The following is a 12508-nucleotide window of genomic DNA, read 5'->3' as shown; positions in this document are numbered from 1 at the left end:
TTTGCTATCTTCCTATTTTAACTGAGTAATTTTTGTTTACATATGTTTTTACATATTTATTTAGAAATTTACATATTTGTTTACATATATATTTTTGCATATTTTGATCAGATTAACATACACCAGAAAATTTTTCAAAATGATTAGGCTTTCAATTTATGTTGAACAGGTTATGGAATATGGAACATTTCATTTCTTGACCTTAAGATCTTAAGGTATTAGAAGTTTGTTGTAGACAGTGTTGCAACAGCATTATATGTTTAAGCTTTACAGATGAGTGACATTTCGTAGGAATTATGTCATTGCATTAAATTCCACATGTAGCCTTTTACTGATCTCTAGGCACCACCTTCTGTGGTGGGTTACAGAAATCCGAGTGATAAATAAGTCACCATGTCTAAAGCCCTCAGCTCAGTGAATGTTCTTTTAGTGTAATAAATAATTAAATAATGGATCTGGCACCTCATGCTTACTGCTCATTTGAGTTTAATAAAGAGTAAATAAGACTCCTGAATCTGTGCGTAGGTTTGAAGAGGAATTAAGATGAATGAAGAGAGTATCTAATTATTTTTTTTCAAATTACTTCTAGGTAACTGCCACTGCTAAAGTTTTACCACTAATTTTACCACTTGAAGTACATACTTGCCACATGTCACCATTGATTTTGTATCAGAGGCTATGTCTTGGTTTGGAAAAAAACTTTGAAAAAGCAACATCTGAATGCCACTAGCGTGCAGTTCTTATTAGAGCCTTTGTCATCAATTACTGCTGTTATCTCTCATAAGGAAGACAAGAAGGCTGACATAAATATCTCCCAAGAAAGTAGAACAATGACCAGTCTCATTTTTATTTGGTGGAGAGAGATGATGAGACCAAAATAATATGGCCATTTCTTCTCCCTGTGTGCTGAGTAGATACATTATATTGTATTTTGCTCTGCTAGAAATTACCAAGATTACTCAAATGAACAAGACTAAGAGCTTAATTCTGTTCCATCTTTTTCTTCTTGCTGAAATGACTGACAGGGTAGCAGTCCTTGACTTTTACTGATAGACAGCTGTACTCTTTCTGTAGCTTGACTTTATATTTGGGTTACGATCTTTTATATCTTTACTGCGATACTGTAGGTAATGTGCCGGTAAGGCAATGCATCAGAATCCATTGGCCAGAAAAGGACTATTACTAAGCTGGAAGGAAGAAGGTGGGAGCAAACACTGGTGTTTGTCTGAATTTCCTTAGCTGTTGAACATCTCAAATGTGCTTAGCTTTTGGTTTTTACATATCGTCTTTTTTTGTTGTTTGCTTCTGTTTTTTTTTTTTTTTTTTTAATTTGTTTTCTTGTTTTTACAGTTTCTTTGGAAAGAAGCATAAATAAACAAAGAGGCTCATTGTTATTATTGTTTGCAGGTTTCCAACCTGTACCTGTATGACAGTGTGCTCATGCTAGCCAATGCTTTCCACAGAAAACTGGAGGACAGGAAATGGCACAGCATGGCAAGTCTGAATTGCATGAGGAAATCCACCAAGCCTTGGAATGGAGGACGATCCATGCTTGAGACTATTAAGAAGGTGAGAATAGACAAACCACAATTGTCTGCAAGATTGAGTTGTTTCAGTTCTCCTTAGCTCTTGAAGAGGCTTTTGACCTCTGTTTTGACCTCTGTTTAACTTTTATTAGAAGTGAGTGATTTACAACTGCAATGAATGATCTGCTGTTAATAAAGCAAATGATTTGCTGCAAACAAATTACACACACTGCAGCATTACTCCAGTGATATGTGTTCTGTGTCTGTTGCTATCATAGCTACCTCTTCTGGAGGTCATGTGATTAGAAGTAGTCCAATAGATGTGTTCATTTGTTGTAATCCTTTTGCCAAGAAAGCTTAAGGAGCTCAAGGGGCCAATCAACAAGGTTTAAGTTTTAGGTTCCAATTACTGCTGCTCAACTAGCTGCATAAGTTAGTTGAGCATTGTTAAATATCTTTTTTGTGGTGTAGCCCAGAGCTAATGCAGTGTGATTTAGTTGTTTAAACTGTCCTGCAATATGTTGAATTAATCAAATATGAACAGTAGTGTGATTTTACAGATCCATGATAACCTCTTATACAAAAGATATTTGATCACAAATACTAGTTGAAAAAGTACTCATACTTTAACAATGTTAGCATGTATTTGTAAAAGCAACCTGTTTATATAAAGCAGTGGTTGTTCTGAAAGTAACGCCTCCTGCTTGTTTCCATAGAAATTACAACAGATACAAAGCACAATAACACTATTTGATAGAGCAAATTCTCAGCTATAAAATGGTCTTTCTCAACATAGTCACCATCATTAGCTATGCATTTTTTTGCCAGTGAGGAACAAAAGCCTGCATACCATGCTTGAAGAAATCTGCACCAGCAGAGGTGACCTGCTGTTGCCACTGCTAGAATGTACCACCACCCACTACATCTCTCTGTTCACATCCACTGCTTGGTCTCCTTAAAATTCAGCAAGTATCAATGAGTGTCAATGGGCGTCATTTTTTCCACATGGAAGAGTTCATTTTCACCTCTTTGCTTCATATGCACTTCCACGTCATCCGCTGTTCTTTCAGACTGCTCCTCTGCTGCCATCTGTTGCATGCCAGCAAAATGTAATGGAAGTTTGGCGGGAAAGTTCAGCCTCCTCTGCCATGCCACCTACAGGCACCTCTGACATCATGGGCCCACATAATAAAATAGCTGGCATTACTTTCAAAGTAGCCCATGTATATTGACAAAATGTTTTTGCTCTAGTGCTGTGTAATGCTCTGTCATTCTTAAGAAATGTGATATTTTATTACTAAATTAACTTGGAATTTAGTTTCATCTCAATTTGCGTATAAATATAAAATATAAAATATAAAATACTTTTACAGGGAGGTTTTAAAAGTTCTTCAAATTTCATCTTTTCTTTACACCTCTCCTGTAAGCACAGCAAGTATTACATTTTCTTCTGGACTTGGAGTTCATACCTTTGAATTCAACTCCAGCACTCAACTGACTGCTTTCAGTTACACTGAAAGGACGGTTGTCTCGTGTTCCACCACAGTCCTGTTTTCTAGGGTCTATTTCTGTGAAGATAAAGATCTGATGACTTCCTAATACAATTTACAGTGGATATGTTAGTGTTGGAACCATTTCCTCAAAAACATATTTGAACTGTTGAAGAACATGTAATCACTACATTTAAGTTTGCTGTGAACATTTTCAGAATGGATTTCTCTTTATCTTTAATAAAAAATGAGTGTTTGTAAAGGCAAATTTGTTCTATTGTAAAATTTTTGAAAATTGTCTCCTTAGGGCCATATAACTGGGCTTACTGGTGCTATGGAGTTCAGAGAAGATGGCGCCAACCCCTACGTTCAATTTGAAATACTGGGCACTAGCTACAGTGAAACATTTGGCAAAGATGTCCGGAGGGTAAAGATAAGCTTTTCTCTTTCGTTTTCCTCTAAATAATATAAATTCTGTTATACAGGATAAATTATTTTCTGAGACTGAGTTACCACTATACCACAGAAGAAATTTACCATAAAAGAAATATTTTCAAATTTCTCACATGCTCAAGTGTTGGAAGTTAACTTTATTATTGTAGGGAAGAGTCCTGCAAGTTGTTTTCACATATATTGTGATGATACAGTACCATAACAGCACTATGAACATAATAGTTAAGACTACATATGTTTTATTTTTAATTAATATACCATTGGTATAACTGACACTTATTTTACTAAGGAAGCTAACTGTAATTATAAATTATCTAAACATAGAAAGGTGTAAGGTATAACTGCCTTAAGAATATGAGATAAGTAAAGTAGAAACTTCTAGAGAAGATAATTTAAGAAACAGCTGATGTTGTACAAAGTAAAGGATAAGCTATCGGTGGTAGCTAGTGGAACAAGGACCAACTAGGATTAGATGATAGAATGGTTCCATATGGTCACTAACATAAAATGTCATGGACTGAAGAGGCTACCAAGAACTTGTTTATGCAAAGGGAAAAAAAAATAATTAAAACTCTGAATTGAACAGTTAGGTTTTGATTGGAACACAATCTATAAACTGTCCCTCTACTGGTCACTGGTTTAAAGGCTTGTACTACATACTGTCAATCGTCCCTGTGTTGAGCAGACTTGAAAAGGGCAAATTCCATACAGAATTAATGTTTATGATATTTTCTTCATTTGACCGTTCATCTATGTGTTTTATTTTGATGCACCTGAATTATACCAGCTTAAATGAAAGAAAAAAAAAGTAAAGAACGTGTGTTTATGTTATTGTCTTAAATAGCTCAACCTGAGATTCAGAGTCTACTTTGTCATGATTATTCTGGACATGCAGCCAAAAGCTGCATATCTGTTGGGATTTCCAAAGAAGGAAAAAAAAAAACATTTAAACTGCTAATATAATTGAAAACCATCCGTTGCCAGAAAATGTCTCAGAAGACTTCAAATTGGCTATGTACCCTCATGTATTGTCATGACCAGAAAAGGCTATTCTTCAGTCCACTGTACTTAATTTCTAGAAGTTTTTTTACTGCAGATGGGTCTGAGTCCTAGCTGAATGATGAAAAATTAAGATTGTTTTGGAAATAGTGTTGCTGCTTTAATAAACCAGAATTGGCATAGGAGGCCAAGGAAGAAATTCAGCTTTATAAGCAGTACATACATGAGTTTATGGATGAGTACATAAAACTAGAATCCAATTGTGTTTGAGATTATATGGGAGTATTCTGCTGTGTTTCTCTAACTGCCACTATGGAAAAATGAGTCTCCTGTCAGTGCCGTGTTATCCTCAGCAGACATCTGATGTTTGGGGCATGGGTCAACTTGTTCAGTTCCATTTTGATATACGTTTCCCAAATGACTTTGTATAAATCACATAATCATTTTGAAAATGAAATCAAAGCACAGCAAAATTGGCATAATTATCATGCAGAATGTTTGAGGCCTCAAATGAAAACTGGGATGTGTTAGTACACATTATTACTTTTTTTTAAATGTGCGTTTCATGAACATATAGAAGGTCCAACTTCAATATGTGGAGCAGAGTGACCATGATGGGGTGTAATCCAGATGTGTGGGGTAATATAGCAGTAAAAAGAGACCTCAAGGCAAAGAAATGAAAAAAAAAAAAAATAAAAAAGACTAAGTTGGAAGATAACTAAAATGACTGATCAATAATACTGATCACTTTGATACCTAATTTGCTAATTAGATGATTAATATAGAAAAGCTTTACTCTTTGGATGTCAAATGCAGAACATATTCTCAGAAATGAAAGGGAGTATAATCCTAAATGGGTAGAAAAGAGAGAGAGCAAGAAATGGGCAGGGAGTGAGAGCAGAAATTTGGCAATTTGCAAGAACACATGTCCAGCAGTATATAGAAGAACTTTGAGTAGAAGATATTTGTCAGAGCAAAACTACCATGGAACTAGTAGTATTCAATTATTTTGACAGCCTGACTTTTTATTATTGCAGCAAAAATATGTTATATCTCAGAAGTATTTTTAAAAGCTTCAAAAGTCGTTCTTGTCTTTATATTATTTGAGTGAGAGATCAATTCTGATTTATTGTCAGTTGTTTCCATATCAGCCTTTCTGTGGATTTAGCTGTGGAGGGACACTTCTTCATGAAAATACAGATTCTTTTCTGCATGGTTTTCCTTATCTCTACATGGAAATTTTCTGTACCTGTTCATTCCTGTCTTCATCCTAAAAAAGCCTTTATACTTAGGATCTGTGACAGTGTGGAGCAAAGGCGTACTCAGTGTTGAGGCTTAGAATGAATCCAGTCAAAAGCTAAGGTACCATAAGACTCAACATTCATTAGAGAGTCTCTCAGTAGTCATTTCCTTTAGAAGAGTCCTAGGAGCATGTTGATGAGGATAACCCAAATCCCGTGGGAATTTAAAGGACTTTTTTGCAAAGGCAAGTTGATTGTCAGCAGTTTCCCTGAGATCTCTTCTTTTTGCAACCATGATTGTTCTTCATTCCTCACAGGTGTGATTGAATTATGAGTGCAAGTAAATATATGTATTTCCTGTCTCAGTATAAATTTTCCTTTCTTCCAGAGCTGTAGCATTGTATTTCTGTGGCAAAGGCTGATCGTGACTTCCATTTACTTTTTGTGTATTCTCTTTTAGATTGTTTAGGCAGACCTTAATGGAAGGAAAGCTTCAGAAAAAGCTCTAGTATCTTTGGTTTCAATACAAAAGAATGGGAGCAATCCCTTAAATCTACTACCTTGCTTTTCAGAAGGTTGGGGTGATTGCCTTCTATTCACTGTGTGCATATGGAGTTTGAGAAAGCATGGCATATTCATGCTTAGAAAAAGAGAGCAGCATGTGTTGACCAGTCAGGACATATGAAGGTTGGAGATTAAGATTGCCAAAGAAACTGAAAAGATTTAAGTACCTACTACTTGATGATTGTTGTATGATTTATGTTCCTAGTCTATGTAAACACCTGCAAAGTAGCAACCCAAGCATTTGTATACTAAAAAAAAGGCCTAAAAATCTAGGAGATACAGAGACTGTAAAAAGTATAAAACATAATGGAATAACACAATCAAGTGAAAAGATTAAGTATGGAATTTTAATATGCCACACTAATATTTTAAATTCAATGATATTGGAGTGAAAGAATCTGTTAATGGAAAACAAGTATAACTTGGAGGAGAGGAATAAAAGAAAAAAGTGGTTAAACTGTTCAGGTGAAGCCTGTGGAGCAGTTGCATTAGCCTGTTAAGCTCAAAGCCCTTTGAGATTTTAATTGGCAGCTGATAGACACTTTATTTTCATTTCACTTCTCATGTCTGCTCCCCATGTTAGACTGTATGCATCAAGTCCAGCATCAGCCCTTATTCCTATAATTGCTGGAATACTCACCGTCACACACACTTCCTCTGAATGTAGAGTTTATCAACGTTTCTCTCTCTTCTCTCATTTGAATTTTTATTTTTTTGCCCTTTATTCATTCATTTATTTTTACCTACATTCAATTGTCTATGTTTGAAAAGATCCTTAGTGCCACAGGGGACATGGATGGATAAAGTTTATTTACATTTTTATATCTTTTATCTTAAGCTTCCTTTGGTTCATTCCCAGCACAGGCAGTGGCTGAAGGTGGTCATTAAGTTGTTTTGCTTCATTGACTCACTGTTCCCAGCTGTAGCATGGAGTTGAGGGTACTTAGTGCTTTGTGGAATGTTTTAACTCTGATAGAAAAGCATTATAATGAAGATATTTAACCGCTAACACCAAGAAATTGTATGAATCATATTATTAAAATCTGTATATTCCTAAGCATAGGGAGAACATCCTTTCAGAGCTGGTTAGTAATTGCCAGTGGTAAACTTTGCTATCACAATACAAGAGATGTGAAGTGGGAAAAGAGGTCCCGACTAAGTTAATTTCCTTTCTGCTCATCATCTGTATTATTAAGTGTTATTAATGAGAACCTTTCTGTAACTTTCTGAACATCTGTGCAGGTTCATAATTCCTATATTTCTGCTCTTAGATGAATTTTCCACAATATAATAGCTTAATTATCCATCTGTGAGAGAAAAAATAAGGGAGTCAAGACTTCAGGGTGGTAATCATAGCAGCTTACCAACTCCCAGTGATCTCTTGAGATATAAACTTGCTTGTCTCATTTGTCCACATATACAGAGAACGTAATAACCCGTAGCTGCCCTTGTAGGCTTAGTTAGATAATACTGGTAAGGAGCTTTGAGATTGTGTTCATCTTCATCCCTGGCAGGAAGAGCCTACGTAAGTGAGAAATCATGTTCTTGTTCAGGATATTTTATGACAGGGTTCATATAAATATATCAATATAAATATATATATATGTTTAGAGCAGTCTGCAGTTCTTCCCCAAGCTGGCTGGAATGATGGCACAATTAATGGTTTACACACATACTCTATTTCACAGGAAAAATTCTGTTCAGAACAATAACATTTACCATTGGTTATTTATGTCAGTTGACATGTTTTCATTCTTTTTAAAATAGATTTTCTTGAAAGACCATCTGCTTCTGAAACAGTCATATGTGTTTCGTACAGTACCTCTGAGGAAGATTGGAGAAGTTAGTCATTTGTGATATATTCCGAAGTTGCTGAAATTCCATTTTTGCAGTCTGATAAAATGCTCTGATTGTTACGTTTAGCTGAGATTTATCATGATGAGAAACCCTATGCTTCTTGCTCACTGCAAAAAAGAACAGCATTTTTAGGAATCTGCAATATTAAGTGCTTTCATCTGTAAGAATTTTGCCAAGTTGCATCATGTCAGTAAAAAGTTACATACTGAAGAGAATTTTATCTTAGGTGCTTACAACTGTAATTGAATCAGTTTTACTCATATTGAAAAATGCCTAACTAAATTTCCTTACTTTAGACTTAAAACAGATGCTTGTCCACTGCAGAGCACTTTGTAAACGTGCACTTGAGTATACTAATTCAATTTGGTATGTGTTGGCAAAGTGTCTTACAGCTGAGAAATAGGACTGGAGCCTTGGCTACTTGTGATCTCTAAAGACCCTTTGTTGGCAAAGGAAAGGGGTAAAAGTCTTATTATGGGTAGAATGCAATTCTTGCATGTTTACATTTGGTTTAATTTTTTCTTTCTGCTTGAGTGGATTACATATTATGATAGAATAATTTGGAAAAAAGATTATTGAGGTTTTTCCTATAAATAAATTGTGTCAAACCAAAGATAAATATAGAATATTTTCTTCAAAATAAGAAACCTCCTTCGTTCTCAGTTGTACTTTTCTTTTCAAGATGAATGTGAGAAGAAAAGGTAAATGTATTTCTTGCAAATTCCGTAGGTTGAATTATTCATGGAGAAAAATACAGCTGAACGTAGAGGAGTACAATAGAAGAAATATGAAGAACCTGAGTGTTTTTATTCTAAAATGAAGTAGAGTCCCTGTTTGCCCAAGTTCTGTAAATGAGTTCTTTGTTTTGGCAATTGAAATATTTTATGTTCTGTATGCTTTCATTGTAAAACTATAGCTGAATTATTCTACTCAATAACTGGGAAAAAAAAAAAAAAAAAAAAGAAAGGTAAGTGAGTTTGGAAATGCTTTTTGTTGCAAATATGTGACACATTTAAAAAACATTTCTTTATTTCATTTTATTTATGTTTGGGAAAATATTGCCTGTGGGACCCATGCTTTGTGTAAACTGTGACTTGTATTTGCAAACACAAAATACACTGGAAATATTTGCAAATAGACTACTGTCAACCCTCAGTAAAAGGGATGTCTTGCAGATTTGTTTGGCATTCCTTTAAGCATAAGATCTTGCTGGTAATCTCTATTGGAACATTGTTGGACTGTTTATATGACATTTTCACAGCATGAATCTTGAGGCTAGATTACAAAAAGCAGCCACATCTTAGTTATGAGGAAGAGGCAGGATACCCACAGTGATTAAGAGAGTGCTGAATCTTCTATACCCCATAAGCATGACTGCCTGTATTTAACGTATCCTAATGAATCTTGAGTTGAACATTCTCTCTTCTTTTTTTTACATGCACAAACATTGCACAAAAGTTAGGCTTTAAGAGGATTAAAATCAACCTTGTACAAAATAATTACATCTCTAATTATGGAGTTTTCATCAAAGCTCCTGTAATTTAGTTGTGGATCTTAGGAGAGTATTCAGAGGGAGATGAAGAGAAAACCCCTTTCAATAGATGAGTTCACATAGAATTTTGTTCTCATCTGTGCCTTGTGCAGTTATTTCCACATGGAAGCAGGTCAGAATTTGGTGAGATATGAAGAAAGAAAATAGGAAATAATGGAAAACAACTTCACAAATTCTAAAGTGGGAAATTACTTGCTATTCCTTCTTGCATAGCATCAGTGTGGAACTAAGACAACAACCACGTGCGCCAGAAATAAATGACAGTCTGACTGTCTTTATTTCCCACTCTAAGAAATATATTTATCTGATCATTAAGTTTAAAAATCCCACCAGTATGAGAAGAATTTGCTGTGAGGTGTCAGATCTGCTTTTTAGCATAGTATCTCAGCAAAATCTCTGAGAGATACTGTCAGCACCAGAGTATGTGCTCAATTATTTTAACTAACAAATCAAATTGATGTCATCTTGGCTTTCATGAACATATAAACTAGATCTTGTAGCTCTTCATTTTTAGCCTGATTTCAGTGTCAGGGACAGTTGCAGAACTGCATGTTGATGGCAACCATACAACAGTTTCCTTTTGGTAGTGTTTGAAGTGTGTTTAGTTCTACTAATCGTTACTGTTGCTTCATATTATTTGGTAAGCTGCAACTACAGCTGGATGGAGGAATCTACTATTTCAGCAGTAATTATCAAATTCTATGAAGTCTCCATCCGTAAATTGTTATGATATATTCAGTATGTCTAAAGGTGGACGATTGTAAGCAGTTGAGCTATTTGGTTGTGGCACAAAATCAGATTTGATAAGAAAAGTGATAGTTTCAAGCCTTTTTGTTTAGCTCTATTAAAATAAACAACAGAAACAGAAGTTTAAACATTTTCTCTTTTATCTTTGCTTCTGACAATTTGTATTGGAGTATATTACTGAATGCTAGTAAATTCTTGCTGCTCACATTATCAAAAGCCAAGTTTAATGGCAGAATTTCCTAGTGGTCAGCTGAGATGTGGGACATGAAGAATTTGTAGGTCACATTGTGCCACAAACTATCTGACTTGATTTAGCTCAGTTCCTTAGTTTTGTTATATTAAAAATAACGATAACAACCTTAATTCCTCAATTTACTCTTTTGAAAAGATATGTGCAAAAGGGCATTGGAATTCTGATTGAACCTCTTTGTACAAATTGGCTAATTCACTTGAATAACAATATTTGGCAGAGATTGTCTGTCAGTGTTTCAGTTCCTGGTACAAATACCTCTAAATGCAGGACTTTCCGTTTTCAAATGACTATTGCAATGCTCAGTCTAGCAGATATTAAAAAAAAAGCACAATCTGTATGCAGTGTGAACTTCTGTCAAAGAAAGAATTCTGAAATACACCTGCTCTAGAACTACATTACCCCTTGAATGTATGAATAATGAATAAATGAATACTTGGGTAAAATAAGCAAGCACAATAAAACTTGTTTTCTATTCTGAGACTTTTTTTTTTACTGGAATGGTGACATTATCAAATGTTGATAGTAACTCTCAGAATGGAAGATTCTTTCTGAGCATGATGACTGTGTATCAGCCTGTGAGATTATGGTCAGATTATTGTATGTCTGCATTTTTAATACATTAAGTGACTGATGTACAGAAGAATTTATAGAACTCCTCTGCCGTATGATCATGAACAGGAAACATTTTAATGTTAAATGTTTACACCACAATATATTTAAGTAATGTGTACATATATTTTAGTTGATTACCAGCATGAAAGAAAATATATGAGCAGAGGACAGTAATAATAAAAATATTGACAGTATTTTAAAAAGTCAGTTCTGTGTCATTGCAGGCTAAAATAGAATCACAGAATCATAGAATGGCCTGGGTTGAAATGTATTGAATACCAAACTCACCAAAATCCACTGTTGATGGAGATTATTGGGAACAATTTCTAGAGATGGAATCTCACAGGGGGATCACTCTGTGTGACCTAGGAAGTCACTCTCTCTATTTTAACTGAAAAATGTTGTTGTCAGTATGGAAAAATTGGATAAAGGTGATTTTCTTAGATGGCTGGATTCCAGATCATGTTGAGCATAAAAGATTGTTAACAAGTGAAATGATGTCTGGATCTGAAATGATGTATCATAATGAGTGTCACAAAAAAGGGCTGCACTTTGTTGGCAGAGATCTCACAAACACAACTGTTATTTCATGAAGGCAGGGCTGACTCAGAAAGCTGTTAGTACAGCATAGACCAGACAGAAATATCATGTAGATCTAAAGCCTAGTATCTGCACAGGCCAAATCACCTTTACAGTCAAAATTGTCTTAGGAACAGTTGCAAAAAACTGACCGCATGCTGAAAGCACATCAAGTTTTTATAAATAGTGTATTACAAAGAATAAAGCATGCACAATACCAGTACAGTATTCCATCTATGAATTTAAGATGCCACGAAGAACAGAGTGATGCAGCTCTCTTTCCGTATTCATTATTAACTTTTTGTATTGTGCTTAGAGATCTCTAGTTGAAGAATGCTATTATCATTTAATTCTTCTTCAAAAGAATGAAGTAAATCTGTTTGAAACAGCACTTCTTTAACGTATTCAAACAGCTCTAGCCTATAAGCATCTACTTCAATGACGACAATATCTTTTATTTGAAAGAACAAGCTGTGAAGTTCTGTGTGTTTAATGGTGAGATTTGAAGAACCCTCAGGTACTGGGCTATGTTATAAAGCAGATATATTGGGAAAGACTCCACAGAGTCTGTTACAGTGGAGGAGTCGAAGAAATATGCTACTGTTCATTATCAAGCCAAGTAGGTAGCCAGATAC

General features: G+C 34.9%; 1 protein-coding gene across 2 annotated transcripts in view; it reads left to right on the top strand.

Moving 5' to 3' along the window:
* Nucleotides 1-12508, top strand: part of GRID1 (glutamate ionotropic receptor delta type subunit 1) — a 509969-nt gene that overhangs the window by 412144 nt on the left and 85317 nt on the right. For both annotated transcript variants that reach the window (XM_042818876.1, XM_042818875.1), the window contains exons 7-8: nt 1408-1569; nt 3324-3443. In XM_042818876.1, coding sequence (XP_042674810.1) covers nt 1408-1569; nt 3324-3443 — 282 coding nt within the window. The remainder of the gene's footprint in view (nt 1-1407; nt 1570-3323; nt 3444-12508) is intronic.

The sequence above is a fragment of the Centrocercus urophasianus genome, unplaced genomic scaffold (assembly GCF_019232065.1).
Source record: "Centrocercus urophasianus isolate 14NV4802_14NV808 unplaced genomic scaffold, USGS_Curo_1.0 seq_17, whole genome shotgun sequence".
Taxonomy (NCBI): Eukaryota; Metazoa; Chordata; class Aves; order Galliformes; family Phasianidae; genus Centrocercus; species Centrocercus urophasianus.
Note: the sequence above shows the minus strand (reverse complement) of the source record. Positions and strands in the feature narration are given on the sequence as shown.